We start from the raw sequence: 18,464 nt of genomic DNA on the forward strand, positions 1-18,464 counted from the left end.
CGCCCGGCACCACGACCAGAGCCCCCGCCAATTCACACCCCGCAGTCCTGTCCTCCCATCGCCGTCGCACCAGTTGCGCCGATTCCTTGGGCTGGCCCAGATTTTTCTACATTAGCCTGGCAACTTGACGAGCAAACCTGGCTCGGAAGCCGCATTTCCAGGCTACACAACAGCACTCACAGGCTGTAGGAACAGGAGGAGGGGTGCCGTCTGTGCGACCGTGGCCGCCGCCATGTCGTCGCAGCAGCAGCAGCAGCAGCAGGATGAGGGGACAGATCCTCCCGAGAATGCCGTCCCGGACACGGAGCTCGGGCTGACCGAGGACCAAATACAATTGTTACGCCATGGCCAACAAGCCGTGGCTGCCGCGGCCCCCGGCTCGACCTCGTCGCGCGCCGCCAGCCGCGCTTCCTCCCACGGCCTGTTGCTGATGGACACTTCGTCGCTGACGGCGCTGGGCCGTCATTTTGACCGCGTCATGCAGTCCATCCAGCAGCGCCTCGAGTACCTGATGGAGCAGTCGCAGATTGTGACGCTCAGCGTGTACGACCAGGCAGGGAACCTCATCGACAACGCCGACGCCGAGATTGCGAGGTACCATGATATTATGGCGCAGATTGACGAGCTCGAGCTGGATTTTGACCGCATCGCCCAGATCCGCGAGATTGTACGCGGCTTTCGCCAGCGAGCCGAGGAGTTGGAGCGGGAACTGGACCGTTCCGGCGGTGGCGGCAGCTCGAGGAGGCACGGTCACTCGTCACGGAGAAGTCACGGCCATTCGAGTGGCTCCAGTCGACGACGATAAAGGCGCGCTGTTGTTCTTTTTTTGTGTCCAACGGCCGACACCTCACTACCCACCGACTTCACCAGGTTGCCACACCCTCACAATATCATCATGCTTCAGCAAATCCTGTCCGGGACACAGATAACGGGCAACTCTTTTCATCTTGATACCCACGCTACGAAGCTACCTACCTACTTTAATCATGGGCGGCAACATAACGTACAGCGATTGATGATTCAAACGACTCTTATGCTTGTTCTTTTCTTTCCTTGGATAAAATTTCGATGAGCCTCACGGCGCCACCACGAGACCAACAAGGAGATAACAGCAACAAATACACACCTCGGCCTCGCGGCCTCGATTGTTGAATTTGTGACTTCATTTTGTTTTAATCTTTGGATATCCAAAAAATCGATGACTTTCTGCTTTCAGTTACGGGGGTGGGACTTCTTCAGCTGTTCGGTTCTTTGGGATGGGTTCTCTACAAACCTATCTCACTCGATATTATTTTATGCTCCGGCTGAGTCAGAGTCGAGTGATGACATGTGTGTATAGTCGGCGAGACACCCAGCGTCGTGGAGTGGAGGAGTGGTTTGCTATGCTTCTCTTCTTCGATTCCTTTGGCGAGCAGTTTTATACCCAGGGTTGGCTATCAGAATCTTGTTTATCTTCTTCCCCCGGCTTTTTATGAATGACCTTGTGGAGCTGGTTGACCATGTACTTCGCACATAGAAAGCTTCGTGAGAAGATGTCACCATTGGACTTGAGTAAATGACTAAGGTCTTGTCCTGCCCATTATGAAAGATGGCCCGACCCATGAAGTTGTTGTCTATCCTTAGCTTCCGGTATTCTTCGCTCTGTACAGCCTCCCCCAAAAAACTCTTTGCCACCAACGCCGCCCCAAGACCAACCCAACCAAGAAGCATTTCCCAAGTCAACCGTACTCTCTCTCACATTGTGGATTGTGGATTATTCAGGACGCAAAACAATAACCTCATTTCCCTCCTTCAACCGCCGTCGAAACCTCCCGGCCGCCCCATCCCTCACGCGCTGCTCTGCGTCCAGCATCTCCTTGGCCTGCGCCGCCAATTCCTTCATGTCGTGTTTCACAGCCTTGGTCAGGATGGCGATCCATCCATTGTGCGGTTTGCACTTCTTCTTTGTGCACATGTAGGGAAAGGTGTCGTCCCTGTCCTCGCCGAGATCCGGCGGCCCTGCCGAGTCGGTTCCGTTTGTTGTAGGAGCACCGGTTGTTTCTGTGTGATTGCTGTTTTCTGGGTGGTGGGCATCGCCGTTTGTTCCATTGATTCCGTTAGTGGCCGCGGACTCCTCCTGAGGACCGTCGAGTCGGCCGGCTCTGAAAATCGCTTCTCCCTGCGGGGATGTCAGGAACCGAGCGAACTGGTGGGTGGCGCCAACGGTGTCGAGCCGGGTATCGTAGCCGCACAGGTCCTTGGCGGTGCCCTTGCCCGCAGCGATGGCGGCGTCGCGCTGCTTCACCGCCATGTCGATCAGTTGGAGCATCTTCTTGCAGAGGATGATCTCCTCGCCGAGCTGGGAGCGGGCGGCGGCGGAGGTGGTGATGAGTTCTTGTTCTTCGGCCGTCAGGGCGCGGGCGGAGGCGGGAGAGTCCCAGAAATTTGGGGGAGTGGCGAAGGGCTTTTGGCCGAGGTGCCACGGGGCGGTCGGTGGGGGGTCGGACTCGGAGTCGGCGGCGGGGGCCGGCTTGGTGGGCGCGTCGAGGAGGCCGATGAACTCTTCTTGGGTGAGCCAGTCGGAAACTTCGGGCGGAGCGCCGTCTTTGCTTCGGGGGAGTGTCGCGATCAACTGCTCCCACCAGGCCTGACAGTGATCGGACGAGCAAAAGATGCTGGGGCGGACTGCGTCATAGATACGTGATGGGTTGATGCAGCCGGGGAGCGAGCACATCTTCTTGTAGCGCGTGGTGTAGCGGCCGCCTTCGGTACAGTTAGGGCAGATGTATCTTTGCACCAGGTTCTCGCCGGTGTGCTTGTCCATGCCAATGCATTCACCATGGAACCAGTCCTCGCAGCGGTCGCAGGCGATCATGAAGCGATGGTCATCGGGACCACGACAAAGACAATACGGCCCATTGTCGGACTCGCTAGAGTTGCCAGCGTCTGCCGGTCCTGTACCATCGGCCTGCTTGGTCGCGGTGGCAGTCTTGGTTTTCTTGGATGTGCCGCCCTTGGTTTTCTTCGCGGCACTGGTGCCAGGGCGGGCACGTTTCGGGGTCGGCTTGACGGTCGATGCCGTTCCTTTCTTTTTCTTGGATGCGGCCAAGGAAGCGCTGGTGGTGCTGACGCTGGCGTCGTCGATCATGTCGTGGTCCATGGCCGCAGGGTCGGACGCAGGCTGGGATGCCTCGGCGTACGGCATGTTCGTCGTCGACGTGCCGTTCATGGTTGCTGAGTTCTGTGGATTGGGCGATTCCTTCTGGATTGCTGGTGATGTAGCAGAAGCATCGTCTGCCAAGTTTGGGGCGAAGAATGCGGACGAGAAGGCCATCATCCGTGACAATCCGGGCCCGCGTTGCGATGTATTGGAGATATGCAGGAGCACATGGCACTGCTATTCCTCCAGACACGCGTCGGAACGGGTCGCACGCCTGGTCTTGACGGAGGGCTGGTTCGCGCGTCAGAGGTTGGGAAGGGAAGAAGTTGTCGCTGCCGAAGGTGATGCATGGATGGCTCTGGCCTGGGGGGCGCCGCGGGCTGCTGAGCTAGGGAGCCCGCCATGCATGGGGGCTCCGCTTCATACAACCATCCTTGCTTTATGCATAAGGTGGTCTCGGCATGCATCAAACAGATATTCCTTGATAAGCGATAAGCATCAATCAGGCGATTATCGGTTTTATCATTCCACCAAGATCTGGATGACTGATGATGATGAAGCTTGACAGCTTGCGGCCCTCAACTTGAACGACTGCCCCTCTCCCACAGCTCGCCACCAAATGCCACAACCACTCGGAACTGCTCGCGTTGCGCTCAACGCGCTGGCGCGGACAGCTCCACGGAAATGCGCGAGGTCCATGGCCACATCCCGCAGTGCACTTCCCAAGAGGCCAGCCGCGAAGTCCGCTCAGTCGACCCAGCCATGCCAGGCACAGCCATTGGTCCAGAGAAGGACGTTCAAGACGGTCGAGGAGGCAAAAAGCCGGTATCGCTCGGGGGTATGACATGCGTCAGAGAGCCTGGGGGACTTTCCATTGCATTCGAGCACAGCTAACCTTACACCACAGCCCTTCTCCTGGAAAGCCGGCCTCCTGTTCGTCCTGACCGGTGTCGGTCTCGTGTGGTATTTTGAGAACGAGAAGAAACGGATGCAGCTAAAGCGGATCGCCGAGTCGACCAAGGGTGTGGGCAAGCCCAAGGTGGGCGGGCCGTTTGAATTGATTGATCAGAACGGAAACAAGGTGACGGAGCAGGACCTGAAGGGACGGTACTCGCTGGTATGTTAGGTCCCCCATGTCTGAGGTTGCGCACATATGTTGACGGACGGCGTGTGCGACAGGTTTACTTTGGCTTCACGCACTGTCCTGACATCTGCCCCGACGAGCTGGACAAGATGGCGCGCATGTTCGACCTGGTGGAGGCACAGCGGCCTGGGGCGCTGACGCCTGTGTTCGTGACGTGCGACCCAGCGCGCGACGGGCCCAAGGAGCTGAAGGACTACCTGGTCGAGTTCCACCCCAAGTTTTTGGGCTTGACGGGCACGTACGAGCAGATCAAGGCCATGTGCAAGGCGTACCGGGTCTACTTCAGCACGCCGAGCAACGTGAAGCCGGGCCAGGACTATCTTGTGGACCACAGCATATACTTCTACCTGATGGACCCGGAGGGAGACTTTGTGGAGGCTCTCGGGAGGCAGCACTCGCCTGAGCAGGGCGCCAAGATCATTCTGGACCACATGAAAGAGTGGAGGGGAAGGTTAGGGTCGAGATGAGAAGAGGAATGCCTGGTTTGTCCTGGGCGGGTATGTGATGTGTACTACACGACTAGACACCTATGTATCATATCATATCTCGACTCTTTCATCAAGAGAAACCATCTCGATATCTTACTGGTGGGCTGTGTTCAGGGGCTGGTCGCGAGCTAGCCTCCCTTCAACAACTACGTCATGTCTCTCGGCGTGGGCCTGGCTAGTCCTGCTCCCCTCTGCAATGTTCACGTGTTGCTGGCAGCCTGCAGCAATTCGGAGTTTTTATTTGGTTGAGTTCTGGCCGCGGGCGCGCTATCGATCATCCCACGTGAGGGGCATCCCCTTACGTCATGGGCGGCCCCAGCCGCCGAACAAGCCCACGGTGGCCCCACACCCCGCTGACGAGAACCCTGGATCCAAGATGCCGGGAAAGAAGAGTTCAGGTGAAAATGCAAAGTCAATTCAGGGAACCTTTACACGTGCCCTTCGTGGACTTGATTTTTTTTTTTTTTGGACGAATAAATCAAGCATTACTTCAACGCCGACCCGTCTATCCATTTCTTCATAACTTGTCCAAACCTCCCATATATTCAATTCTCTCCCCTACAAACTCCTGGTCTGGTCTGAGAATCCTATCCCACGCATTTACCCCTCTTCCCGACCATTATCGTCGCCCCTTATCGGAATCACGCGGAGGATATTCTCGGCCTTGTATTCTCGTCTCACTTGTCCGCCTGACCTCCCACGCCGTTTACCCCCGTTGTTGCCCTTGACCGCTCTCGAGTAGCCCCCGCGAAATCGCTAGACGAGCACCGCAGCCCTCGCACAAAGAGACGCTCGCTTCGCAGCCCGCCCAGCACACAATGCCTACTTCTGCTCCAGATCCCGGGACTTCAGCTTTGCCAAAGCGCTCTTCTTTGAAGACCGACAACGACGGCGACAAGAATCCTGCCGCAGCTGCGCCAGCCAAAGGTACTTTCCAATCATCTCCTCCACACCTCTCTTGTCTGCTTCTCCTACTGCTGCAGGCTATTTTGGTCTGAATTCTGTGCTACTTGAGCTGCAAGCCGGCATCTGCCTAGCCCGGGGGATATCTTGACCCCGCCACGATTACATTGCCTTTCTGTCTTTTTCTTCTAACTTTACAAAGCCGTACAGATCGCAGAGCCCGAGTCTCCAGGCCCAGATGAGCCGCACATCAGGAGGCAGTTTTCGGCTGGTGTAAATCGTCGACTTACCGGACGCCCGCCTTCGTCTCTGGCTGCGTCAAGGTCTTCCACTCTGAGCCAAGACAGCATGGACGTCTCTTACTTCGATTCGAAGAGCGCTACGCCAAGTGCCGCCTCCGAAGGACTCCGTACTCCCCATTCCAGCAACCCTTACCTCCATCGACTTGAATTGGTCACCGAGAGGATCCTGGGCCAGGTCACTGAGTGGCTGCAGCGGGAGAAGATCAAGAAGGAGAAGAGGAAATCCCGACGTCAATCCCGCCCGCCGAGGGACTCGGCGACCGCAAATGATGACTCCGTCCCTGCTGCGACCCGGCGTAGCACCGAGTCGGCCGCATCCGACTCCAGCAGCGTCTCGCTCGATAGACTCCAGAAGATTGTGGATGAAAACGTCGCCGCCCTGGGCCTGAACCCGACGCCTGGCGCTGGCCCCCGCCTAACTCGCAAAAGCCGCAAAAAGTCCAGCAGGGACCTTTATCGTGCCGCCTCGTCTGACACTGAGTGGGTGGACGACGACGTGGTGGTGCCTAGCTGCGAAGCCGTCCTTGACAACTCTAAGGCTCTCGGCTACACGAGCGGTCAGTCAGGCGCAGACGATTCTGCCACGACGCCTGGTCGCAAAGAGAAGGACAGACAGAATTGGATCACCTTCAAGAACGAGATCATACGCTTGGCACACACGCTGCGGCTCAAGGGGTGGCGCCGTGTGCCGCTCAACAGCGGTGAGACCATCTCGGTCGAGCGCCTTAGCGGCGCCCTCACCAACGCAGTCTATGTCGTGTCTCCACCGCCCGAGTCGGTGCTGCCCCGTGAGCCTGGCAAGAGCCACCCGTCCAAGGTGCTGCTGCGCATCTATGGACCCCAGGTGGACCATCTGATCGACAGGGAGAACGAGTTGAGCGTGCTCCGGCGGCTGGCCCGGAAGAAGATCGGCCCTCGTCTGCTTGGAACCTTCCTCAACGGACGGTTTGAACAGTACCTGAATGCGACACCGCTTACCCCAAACACGATGAGAGAGCCCAACACCTCCAAGCAGATTGCCAAGCGCATGCGCGAGCTGCACGATGGCGTCGAGCTGCTTGAAGAGGAGAGGAACGGGGGCCCTGCGGTCTGGAAGAACTGGGACAAATGGCTTCGTCAGGTAGAGAAAACGGTTCAGTACCTTGACAAAGAAGTCGTTGCCAGGCCGCAATCGCTTCCTGGCGGCGTCTGGAAGACGCGGGGCTTCGTTTGCGGGGTACCATGGCCTGTCTTTAAAGGACTCGTGGAGAAGTATCGGGAGCATTTGAACGCCTACTACGGCGACGCAAAGAACCTCCGTGACAAGCTGGTGTTTGCGCACAATGATGTAAGCTCTTACCACTTTTCTTAGTCTCATCGGTTGACGTTTCTTTCTAACCGTAACCCCATCCAGACTCAATATGGCAACATTCTTCGCTTCCAGCCCGACGACCGCAAGTCCCCACTCCTTCATCCCGCCAACGAACACAAGCAACTCGTCGTCATCGACTTCGAGTACGCGGCGGCCAATGTCCCTGGCCTTGAGTTTGCAAATCACTTTTCCGAGTGGACTTACAATTACCACGACCCTGTTTACTCCTACGCCTGCAATACCTCCGCCTACCCCACGCCTGAGGAACAACACCGGTTCATTCGCGCTTATGTCGAGCACCGTCCGCAGTTCTCTTATGTCTCTCCTAGCACACCCAATACACCGGGAGAGCTATCGGCAGCAGTGGCCTCCCAGCAGCAGCAGCAGCCCAACGGCAACGGAAGTCCTGCACAGCCTCAACCAGGCCCGAAGAACTCGGTCGCCGAGTTTATGCTCGACGCGCGTGCCCCTCCAGGCGGGTGGAGAGAGGAGGAACGCCGGCGTGAAGAGGAGGTTGAGCGCAAGGTGAAGGCGCTTATGGAAGAGGCGAGGCTGTGGAGGACGGCCAACAGCGCCCAGTGGGTTGCGTGGGGAATTGTGCAGGCCAAGGTTCCCGGGTTGGAGAAGAAGGGTGAAGAAGAGGAAACGGAGGAAGAGGAGGAGGAGGAGTTTGACTACCTCTCATATGCGCAGGAGCGGGCATATTTCTTCTTGGGAGATTGTGTGCTGATGGGGCTGGTGAAAAAGGAGGAGCTTGAGGATGGGGTGGCGCAGCATTTGAAGTTGGTCAACTATTGAAGGATATAAATGGATAGAGAAGCGATGGTTGCTTCGGGTTGTCTATCATCGGGACTGACGAGGGAGTTGTCTTTGAGGTTTGGGGGGTTGGCTACTGCTTTTGTATTGTTCCTGTTCTTTCAAGAAGGGATACCCTAGCGGTGCCTCCATGTTGCAGGTCTTGATGACCTGGGCTGTTTTAGGGTGGCGGTTTGGATAGGCATCAATATTAAAGAAGACTTAATTTGTATCGGTCATGAATGGGGTGATGGTGATGATAACCGGGATGGTGGTCATCAAAACTTGGCCGTTGGAGACACAAGGAGTGATAGAATAATAGCTCTTCTGCCGCGGAGAGTAGGCCAGTTAGCGGGGCAACTGCCGGGTCTGTCTGGCAGCCCCCATTGCAAACAACAATCTCTTCCCAGTTCTTGGAAAGAGCAACGCAAGAAAATTTGACGGTGCTCCCTGCTTGAGCTTGTACAACATCCAGTTCCAGACGATGAATAGCTCCCGCGTCCTCCTTTATGTGCAGCAGTCGATCCCAAAGTGTTCTCATCATCGTGTTGATTAGCGTACTCGAATTCCTGCCATCTATCATTGTTGTTGATAGTCTCTTCATTACACCTACACGTCCGTCCTCGGTCGAGTGGACGCATCGTCATCCGAGGAAGCCAAGTCTCTCAGTCCAGCCGGTCTTTATTCGGTCCTGGGAATTTATACCTACATCTCTTCACCGCCAGGACCTCCCCGAAAAGAGACGATAACCCAGGCATCAACGCTCAATTGGCATCAATGGCTCCTGTGGTGTGTCCCTCGTGTGAGAGTATGTCTACCCAAGGTTCCCAACAACTATGAGACGCAGGCATGGGATAACGCCAGCCCGAGGAAGGACATGATATGAGCGACCAGCTGACACATTGTTGTCAAATTGCCTTGCGTATTATAGGACCTACGGCGGTCGTCATGGTGTACTGCAGAGACTTCAGCGAGAAAGATCAAGTGGACTCGTGGAGATTGGGGAGGAAGCTGAAGGTGCATCTTCTTTGTCCAGAGTAAGTTTCCTGACTTCTTTCTTCCTTCCAATATCAAGACTTGTTTCCATTCTTACTTCCCGATTTTCGTTTTGGACTATCACTAATGAAGGTCTCTGATGAACAGATGCTTCAATGACCGGGTCGAAGCAGGAATGGGCAGCAAGTGTCGGGCGTGTAAACGAGACAGACCTAATGTAGGCCGATGGGTGTACAACCCCGAAACAGATGAATATGGATTCAAGAATAGGTGGGATCCGAAAGTGGAGGTTGATTTGGCGAGGCCGGATGAGGATGAGACGGGGGTGATGGAGGGGGAGTGAAAGGGTGGTTAACGCGCCAGGTACTCCGTACTGAGCATTGTTACCTGGATAGAATTACCTAGGTCGGCCAAGGAAGCGAGTAGTTACTACAATTGAGCGTATCGAGCGACGGCTGTATATATCTACAACCTATCCCTACATCCTCATACGGAATACATACATTGAGAACGACGTCCCAAACCAAGGCCGGAGAGCGCTCCGAGTGGCCGTTGTCTTGGAGACGGTCATTGTTTACATTGCCCCTGAATCTGCGACGGCCAAGAAAGCTGATGGCTGGTCTGGGCAGCGGCTCCGGACCCCACATCCCCGCCCGGCCCCACACCGCCGAACTCATCCGGATGACGGCCGAAGGCCTCTCTCTTCTCTCTTGGGACAGCAAATTGGCGGGGAAATGAATACAAAATAAGACTAAAAGCAAACGCAAAATAGACAAACTGCATGCTCTGTCTCTCATTTGATGCGCTGGCACCGTCAATTGCATTTTGCAGTCCACCAAGTTGCCTGGTTTGGTGGCAGCAGGTCCCAACTGCGGCAAAAGAAGACAAAAAGAGAAAAAGCGGTGGCTGGGCAAAAGCTGAGTGGTCAAGGCTTTCCCAACCACACACATCATCCTGCAGAACACCTCACCGCGGCCACCCCGACTTCAGACAGCCAGGTGTCCGCCCAACCTCCTCCTCTCTCTCTCTCATAGATCGGTAAGTATTTCACTCTTTGAGGTGCCCGACGGCCGCCTGCCGCCGGCATCATTCATGCAATGCAATTGATGCATCATCGTCCTTCCGATTCCGTCTTGTGTTTGGGCACTTGGTCACTTCGCGGCTGTTTGTAACTCTCGTCTCAGTGGTGGAGAGGCTCTGTGGCTGTGGTTCGGCAGTCCAGCTTGACGTTGCTTTTGCTTCCTTGCTTTGCTCTTCTGCTGGTTCCTGCGTCCCCTTGTTTTCCTTGCCGTCATCCCCTCTGCCCTGTTGTCGGGAAGCATGAACAGCCCGAGCCGTCGTCCCCCAGAGTATCCTCCTCATCATAGTCATCTTTCTTCTGATCCTAACAGGCCAGCGACGGCCCCATCACCCAACCCCTCCGATCTTGATCCCAGCCGGCTTCCGTATCCTCCAGACACCCACCACCAACAACAAGAGGCCCGCTCTTCCGGGCCTCCCATCCCCGTTGAGGGCCCGCACATCCGTGTACCCAGCATTCCCTCTTGGCCTCCACCCGAAGACTGGCGACTCTCCGCCATGAATCCCGCCAGGGCCGAAGAATTCAGGGACGAGCTTGCTCGCCTCGACGGCGTCATCACGCCGGGAGTCGACAACACCCCCTTCATTCAGTATGCCATTGAGGCTCTCACCCGAGGCCGCGATGCCGACACTGGCTTCCCGGACCCCCTTTCAGTCAGCGGCAGCTCCTCGTCTGGACCTGTCCTCAACCCCAACCCCATGGTACCAGGTCAGTCTGGGCCGGGAGGCCAGCAACCACCGCAACAACAACAGCAGCAGCACCCTCCAACAGGAGGGACGTTACCATCCCGTCCTGCCGCAGCTCATCCTCCTGCCCCGACACAACCTACTCAGTTGAACCCCGAGGCCCAACCACTTCTTCCTCACCCCCCCGCCATCCCGGGTCCTCGAGAGTCGGCACAGTCTCTTGCTGAGACGCTGCTTAAGAATGCCCGGGCCCAGCCTCACGAATGGAGGCCCGTCCGGGACGACGAGCTCGTCTCCAATGGCCGCGCGTTGCCGCCATTAACGTTCCGCCCGTGGCCTCTGCGCCCGCTGCCCTTGTTTGGCTTCATGGCCGTCTGCATCCTCATGATTGGCGCTTTGATCTTCTGCGCCGTCTACTCGCACCTTCGCCAGGGGTTGTTGCCGTGGGTTTCTCTCTACGGTGGGAGGTACTTCATCTTCCGCTTCTTGCCGCAGCTTGTTGCTGCTGGCGTTCTGCTCTATGCGCAGTTTCTCGTGTCCACCATGCTGCGCACCCACCCCTTCGCTCAGCTGGCTGCCGAGGAATCCGAGAAGCGGGCGGGGGCTCTGTTCCAGGACATGTATCCCTCCTTTCTCTGGCCGCGCTTGGTCGGGCCTTGGAAGGTGTGGGTGCCCGTGGTTATCACCTGGCTGACGGCTTTCACCATCCCTCTGCAAAGCTCCCTCTTTACCGTCATCCTGGTGGACCAGAAGTGGATATGGGCCACCGTCCAGGGCGTAGCGTGGACGCTCGTTGCCTTGTACCTCCTCCTGCTGGCCTCGACCATCCTCGTGTGGCGGACCTGGGCTAGCATCACCACCACTGGTCTGGTCTGGGACCCTCGATCTCTCGCCGATATCTCCGCCCTTGTCTCTGAGACCAACACGGCCGAAGATTATCGCGGTACCCAGCTCGCCCGCAGTCGCGAAGGCATCCGCTTCGCCCTGCGCCGCCGAACCTCGGACCGGCTCTGCTACTGGACATGGAAGGACGGCCGCCACGGCATCTGGCACACCCTGGGCAGCCCGATGGACCAGCCTAATCTCATGCCCCTCCGCGGCCTTGCCGCCGGCGAGCGCATGTCCCGCGCCGACGAAAAGAAGAAACAAGCCGGTCCCGCCGGTGTGCCCCTGCTCCACCAGACTGACGCCGCCGACGACCACCAGCGCGATCCCGACCACGACCTTGAACACGCCGCGCGCGCGCCGCGTCCGTACCTCCCCTGGGCCCTGCGCACCTCGCCGCTGCTCTGGATCGTCCTCATCGCCCTGGCCTTGCTGATCGTCATCTTCGTCGCCACCTTCCACCCGGCCACCCGCCTCTCGGCCGGGTTCCGGCCCGGGCTCTCCTCGGCTCCGCGCGGCGGCGCTTTTTCGCCGGCCGATTTCGTGTTTAGCTTCATCCCCTCCCTGGTCGGCGTCATTGTTTTCTTGGCCTTCCAGTCCCTCGACATGCACGTGCGCATCCTCGCCCCCTGGGCCGAGCTGTCCAGCCCCCGCGGCGCGCCCGCCGATCAGTCCATCCTCGCTGACTACGCGGCCTGCGCCCCGGGCCAGGCGACCCTGCACGCCCTGCGCAACAAGCACTGGCGCGTCGCGGCGGTGTCGCTGCTCGCTACTATCAATGTCGGCATCCCGGTGATCGCGGGCGGGTGTTTCATGGCCTTGACCGTGCCCAGCAGCAAGAACGGCGCAGCCAACCTGGGCCTGGAAGGAGGCGAAGTCCGCATGTACGCCAACGTACCCGCCTACGGCGTGCTCCTCGGCTTGCTGGTCCTTTACGTCACGGGTCTCGCGGCGCTGCTCCCCGGTCGCGCGGCCATGCGCATGCCGCACCCTGTTACTTGCCTTGCGGAGGTGGTCGGGTACCTGGTCAGCGCCGAGCTGCGCGAGGAGCCGGCGTTCAAGCGGTGCGTGACGCGCAGTGAGATGATGTCACGGTTGGGCGTGGGGAAGGGGTTGCCCGGCGAGGCGCAGAGTTGGTGGGCGTTTGGGTTTGGAGGGGATAGTGGCGTTGGTGGTGCTGGTGGTGTTGGGTCTGGAAGTGAAGGGCATGGGGAGATGGAGTTGGGCGTGAGGAGGGTGAGGAGGTTTACCGAGAGGGTGAGGAAGAGTCAGATTCAGCGGCCGAAGGTGGGGTGATGAAGGGAGTGAGTGGTAAATGGAGGGAAATGAGGTGATGATTGTGATGATGAGTGATGATGGGTTATGATGATGATTACTTGGGGTTGGAGTTTTGTTTTCTTGTGTGTGTTTTATGTATTCGCAGAGGTTTGTGGGAGTTTGGAAAAGTGTACATGGATGTTTTATGATGTTAATGTTTATCATGAGGGGAGGTTGGATGATTGGATTTGGGAGGAGGATAGTTGCATTCCAGTCAATACCGAACGCAATGGGGGAGTGCTGGGACGATTCATATGTGATATTACTGGAAATATGAGCAAACTGTATGTATGCAGTACATAGGTAGACACATTGATGTATGAAATGAACATAAAATGATTGTGAAGAGCACAAAGTCAGACATACTGTACTTCCTGCCTTTCCTGCTCCTAGCCACCCCTGGGACCTGTGAGACAAATGAACCTGGTCATCTTGGCCATCATCCTTGATTGATTGGAAGGCATTTCATCATCCAAAAAAGACCGGATCCGTACGGAGCACATTACATGCCAGCGCGGTCTTGCGTGGAAACTAGACGCGTGTATTTGAAGTTGGTGTTTGTTCATTCGAAACCGCACATGGGAGGATAGGAAGAGGTGACCCAACCATTCCTCCTATTTCCAAACACAAAACGAACAAGAGAAAAGGAAAAGAAAAAGAAAGACAAAAAGCTCACCGCCCAACCCTACTCTTACGGTATTTAGGGATGGACCGGAGTAGGGGAGGACGGCTACGAAAAACCCTCAGTGGGATTTTTACTCCAGTGCTCGCTTCGGCTCGGACCCAAGCCGTTCTTCTTTTTCTTTTTTTTTCTTTTTCTTTTTTTCTTTCACAAAAGGGGCCCGGCAAATCTGGGATTTTTTGACCACCTCCCCCACATACCACTTGACGGTTGGGTATGTGAGGGAGGTGGTTGGGAAGAGGGCACAACGCGGTGAGTTATATACTTGGGAGCCAGGAATTTGAGGCACTTTCGCTTGCAAACATGACGAGACTCGCTGTCAATCTTCTTAACTGGGTCCCTACATTCAATCGAGCAACATCCTGTTCCGCAATTAATGCTTGGTCCTCTCCTCGGACACCTGAACACCAGCACGTCGTCGTTGACACAAACCCATTGTCCCACCCGTGATACAAATACATAGTTGGTCGTACAAACTCCGTACATTGACCGTAGCCGATCTCCCTTCCGCATCCCCACGTAAGGTATCCTGTTGCGCCCTGTGTTCCGTAACATGAACAATGGATAATATTATCCCAATGCCCACCCGCCCAACACCAGTCCAACCATCCTTGAAGATCCCGTCACCCAACCTAGCCAGTCCCAGCCACCTCAATATCCCAAAAAGCCAAATAGACCTGTTAGGAGACAAACGAAAGAGATAGAGACATTCAATACCTCCTCTTCAACCTCCTCAACCACCCCATCCTTTCCTCCCTTTCCTCCTCCCTCTCCTTCTCCTCACCACCGCCGCTGCTCTGACGAGGAAGGTCCATACTAACCGCCGACCTCCGTACCTCAACATGGTCCTCTTCTTCTTCAGGTCCATCTCCTTCCATCTCCCCACCACGTCGCCAGGGAGTGTGGTGATGATTATGTCGTGACGCGGCATTCATGGTGCGAGATATTATCCTGCTTCGTGATGATGATGATGATGATGATGATGATGTCGGCCCCTCATCGCTGGCGCTGCGTTTGTGGTCCTGTCGCGTCCCGATGTACGTGCTGCTACCACCGATCCCCAGGACGGGTTGTTTTTGTTTGGATTTCTTTTCGGGTTGCGGTTGTCGTTGGGCGTTCCTGCTCCCGTCATCTTGATGATGATGGTAGTGATGGTGGTGATGGTGATGGTGAAGATGGGGATGCGCCAATCCATGAAAAGACCGCCGTGCCAGACTCCGAGTTTCGCTACTACTACTGCCGCTACCACCACCGCCGGAGGGAGATTTGTTGTGGTTGGTGCGGTCACGGCCGCCGGTCCTCTTGTTTCTGGCGCTGGTGCGAGACTCCTCCTCCTCTTCGGTGTCCGACTCGAATTCGAAGACGGAGATTTGCGGAATGGTTGGGGAAGACGGCCGGCGTTCGGCTGCCATGGCAGTAACCGCTGCCGTAGGAAGGGGTGGGAGAGGTCGGTGAGCAAAGGCACTAGGTGGTGCGGGTGGTGGCGGGAAATCGGGGCTATTGGATAGAGACGCTCGCTCTCTTCTTGCTTGCTCCTTGGCCAGCGTGGCGAGGGCTGGCGTGGAGCGGGTTATGGTTTTGGAGAGAGGGAGCTTTCGAGGCTGGGGTTGAGGCTGGACAACAGCATGTGATGGTGGTGGCTGTGAAAACTCTTGCTGGTAGGGTTTGGGAGTCTCGAAGGGCCACCGCACTGCCGCCACGGGGGATGAGGTGGTGTCTGTGGGCGGCTTGGGAGAGCTAGGAGGGGTTGAAGCAGGGCTCCGAAGCAGAAGAGGAATGGAGTCTGTCGAGCTCGTCGCGCTTGAGCCGCCTTGGTTTGTTGCGCAGAACGGAGATCCTCTGGATGAGCCAGGCCGATACCCCTGAGCACTGCCCGTACGGCTGTTGATGGAGATGCCAGTTGGACTCCTAGGCGTTGGTTGTGACGACAGAAAAACCGGTGCAGATACCAATCTGCGCTGCTGTGTGGGGACTGGTGATATTGCAGTCCTTGGGGGAGTGATTGCTCGACACACATGAGCCGGGGGGAATAGAGAATAGGCAGGTCTCGGAGGAGGCTTGGGTTGGGTTGATCTCGCCTCTGGACACGAAACAACCACGCGTCGACTAGATTCCAACAGCTGGTGGCTCTCCATGGTGGACGAGGGTTGACTGGTCACACACCGAACTGGCGCGGATTCCGTCCCGGAAACAACTTGGATTATTGAAGCGTCTTCTGGATTTCCATAGCACAATGCCCGCTGCTCAATGGGGGAAGGGTGGTAATGGCTGTCATCTTCTGAATATTCGGACTCGTGATCTTCAACCATCCCGGGCACTGAAGATGCAGACCCTTGGGAGTCCCGAGAGGGCGCGTGTTGCTTTTCCCGGTAATGGTGTAAAACGTCGGTACGAGGATATGAGAAATTTGTAACTAACCGAGAGGTTGGGCAGTATCTGATCTCAGTCACCTCGGCGTCGTTGCCAGAAGTTACTCGTTTCTTCACCCACATTGTGGTCATATCATGTGTCTTAGGAGATGGAGAGGGCCAAAAGAGAAGGAAAAGGACAAGGTGACAGTGATACTAGGTAAATGAGTCTGTGATATGAATATTATGAGTGAGGTGACGAAGACAGGATAAGCAAACAACTCTCACGGTGGAGCAACTTCAGTGAGGGTGATAGGTAGACGAAATGCGATCCTTGCACTCACTTATACGACGACGTGACCCTCCGAAGGTTGAGGCTTGGGAAAGGGGCAAAAATGCGGAGGGTGGGTTGGGACTTGGACGCCACTCAGAGATCGGCGATCTGGGGGAGACGTAAACAATGGCGAGGGATGATGGCACGGAGGGATGTACGTACTTCTGTACTCCAGAGTACCGCGACCACTGGTCTTTGAAATATGCCCGTGCCAGCAGTTGCCAACAGTCAATCGTGTTTGTTTCTCGAGCAAGGGCTGGCTTGTTCCGAGGGCTTCAGCAAGCCCTTGAAGAAAGGCCTCGACCTTTCTCCATCACCATTGTGCTCAATGCAGGTACTGATGTAGCAGGGCTGTGTAGGGCTGCACTCTGAAAGGCCTTTCACTTCTGTGTCGGGATCCCTTGACATTGGATGACAAGCGGAGAGAACAGTGGGAAGAGTTGGCTGGCTGACGTCTTGTTCGACAGAGAATCTGCAAACTTGGCATGACGTATCTACCTAGGTACCTCCTGCGTCCTCGCACCTCTTAGCAACCCCTATGCTGTTCCCCGGACCATTTCCCGGCCTCTACCACGAGCTTCCCCAAAAGCTGAACCAACGGTTTGCTAGATCTGTGTTCGTGCTGCATGGCGCCGCACTGAGGTTGGGCCGGGGAGATGTACATTGCATATTAGTAAGTCTCCTTTCTTGCGCAGGGATAAAAAAGGCCAAGACGAGGGGCATCTGTTTGCCAACGCCATTTCACCACGTGTCGGAAGACAAGGAGCGCGTCGAGATGCCGATGCCGGGACGCACGAGTTGGGAGATGTCGACAGGTAAGGGTTTCAAGGGAGGTAGACTCTGTACTGTACCTGCCTGATGTAGGGAGAAAGGTGGTTATTTTGCCAACCCCCTTGGACAGGGACATGACGGGAATCCAAGGGCCATTTCAGCATCGAACAGAGAGGCAACTTGAACTGCCGAAGGGTCGACTGAATGAGGTGCCGACATGTCTTCCCTCTCCCGTTATTCTTGAACCCTCTTCCAACCTCCCTCGTCTACTCGTAGGTCTGAAGTTTGTCTCTTGGCTAGGCCCCCCTCACCTCCGCGGGTATGTAAGTTGTCGATCTCCCGTAATCCACCCGGATTTAAGCTTCCCTAGCCAAGATCTGCGATCACTTCGCATCGCCAATCGGAGCCCATCGGAATGGTATGTTGGTGCCGCAGCAGGTTGACGGTGTGGTCGCAGCCTGCAAGCCGCCGCATGCACCTATGTAGGTACTCGACCCGCACCGTGCAGCAGGCAGATAGCCACGAATGGTTCGCCATGACCATGGCCTGAGCTGCAGTGCATCTTCAGGTGGTTACGCTGAACCTGATGGAGTCTTTGGAGCATGTACAACTTCCGAACTACCATTCATCCGAACCCCTATTCCACATGGAGAAGGACATACATGCATGGTTTGACAGCTAGCCATAGCGAGCATCCAGCCGAGGATTTTGCCTTCACTGTTCTGGATTATTCAGCTGGGGTCAGTCGTTTTCTTCTTGCTGTTCTGTTCATCTTGCATCAACTGAGGCACTAGGTGTATGTCCCGATAATGATGATGGCAAACCAACCCAACTTCTCAGGAGTTCCGATGTGTGAATCTTGCTTCGAGTTGCCCTAATGGCATAGACAAACCTGCAGCTCATCCATCCAGACAAACCATCAGCAAACTGTCGGAGCTGACCACTGATATTGCCTGTTGTCTGACCGTCTCCTGTGCGCAAACCCCCGAGTTCTGCAAGGTATCGTCAAGTCACCGCTTATTTGACTAATAGGCCAATACGGAGTACGGAATATTTATATCTCAGCTGCAGTTGTTGGCGTCGACTCGGGTGAAGCTGCACGTCAACCCACGCAAACATAGTCCTCCGAAGACGCCACTTTGTCAGTTTTCGTGGTCTCTTACGGAATATCCGGATAGATCCAAACCACGCAACCATAGCATCACATATGTGGATTATGACACACTGGGCGGTCTGTCCTCA

The 18,464-nt window shown here is 56.2% G+C and overlaps 7 protein-coding genes across 7 annotated transcripts; 5 read left to right on the plus strand and 2 right to left on the minus strand.

Moving 5' to 3' along the window:
• Positions 1-232: 232 nt before the first annotated feature.
• VTJ04DRAFT_7562 (uncharacterized protein) lies at positions 233-805 on the plus strand (the record flags this gene model as incomplete). Its single annotated transcript, XM_069365903.1, has 1 exon — positions 233-805. The coding sequence occupies one exon, from the start codon at positions 233-235 to the stop codon at positions 803-805; it is 573 nt and encodes a 190-aa protein (XP_069216891.1).
• Positions 806-1,753: 948 nt separating this feature from the next.
• On the minus strand, positions 1,754-3,208 carry VTJ04DRAFT_7563 (uncharacterized protein; the record flags this gene model as incomplete). Its single annotated transcript, XM_069365904.1, has 1 exon — positions 1,754-3,208. One exon carries the CDS (start codon positions 3,206-3,208, stop codon positions 1,754-1,756), a length of 1,455 nt encoding a protein of 484 aa, XP_069216892.1.
• A 550-nt stretch (positions 3,209-3,758) lies between these two features.
• VTJ04DRAFT_7564 (uncharacterized protein) lies at positions 3,759-4,750 on the plus strand (the record flags this gene model as incomplete). The annotated part of the gene is made up of 3 exons (XM_069365905.1): positions 3,759-3,977; positions 4,047-4,256; positions 4,319-4,750. 3 exons carry the CDS (start codon positions 3,759-3,761, stop codon positions 4,748-4,750), a joined length of 861 nt encoding a protein of 286 aa, XP_069216893.1.
• Positions 4,751-6,022: 1,272 nt separating this feature from the next.
• Positions 6,023-8,125, plus strand: VTJ04DRAFT_7565 (uncharacterized protein; the record flags this gene model as incomplete). The annotated part of the gene is made up of 2 exons (XM_069365906.1): positions 6,023-7,303; positions 7,370-8,125. 2 exons carry the CDS (start codon positions 6,023-6,025, stop codon positions 8,123-8,125), a joined length of 2,037 nt encoding a protein of 678 aa, XP_069216894.1.
• A 2,313-nt stretch (positions 8,126-10,438) lies between these two features.
• Positions 10,439-13,066, plus strand: VTJ04DRAFT_7566 (uncharacterized protein; the record flags this gene model as incomplete). Its single annotated transcript, XM_069365907.1, has 1 exon — positions 10,439-13,066. The coding sequence occupies one exon, from the start codon at positions 10,439-10,441 to the stop codon at positions 13,064-13,066; it is 2,628 nt and encodes an 875-aa protein (XP_069216895.1).
• A 66-nt stretch (positions 13,067-13,132) lies between these two features.
• Positions 13,133-13,499, plus strand: VTJ04DRAFT_7567 (uncharacterized protein; the record flags this gene model as incomplete). Its single annotated transcript, XM_069365908.1, has 2 exons — positions 13,133-13,371; positions 13,481-13,499. The coding sequence occupies 2 exons, from the start codon at positions 13,133-13,135 to the stop codon at positions 13,497-13,499; spliced, it is 258 nt and encodes an 85-aa protein (XP_069216896.1).
• A 980-nt stretch (positions 13,500-14,479) lies between these two features.
• On the minus strand, positions 14,480-15,181 carry VTJ04DRAFT_7568 (uncharacterized protein; the record flags this gene model as incomplete). Its single annotated transcript, XM_069365909.1, has 1 exon — positions 14,480-15,181. One exon carries the CDS (start codon positions 15,179-15,181, stop codon positions 14,480-14,482), a length of 702 nt encoding a protein of 233 aa, XP_069216897.1.
• Positions 15,182-18,464: the final 3,283 nt, after the last annotated feature.

The sequence above is a fragment of the Mycothermus thermophilus genome, assembly GCF_041956435.1.
Source record: "Mycothermus thermophilus strain CBS 625.91 unplaced genomic scaffold VTJ04scaffold_5, whole genome shotgun sequence".
Classification (NCBI taxonomy): Eukaryota; Fungi; Ascomycota; class Sordariomycetes; order Sordariales; family Chaetomiaceae; genus Mycothermus; species Mycothermus thermophilus.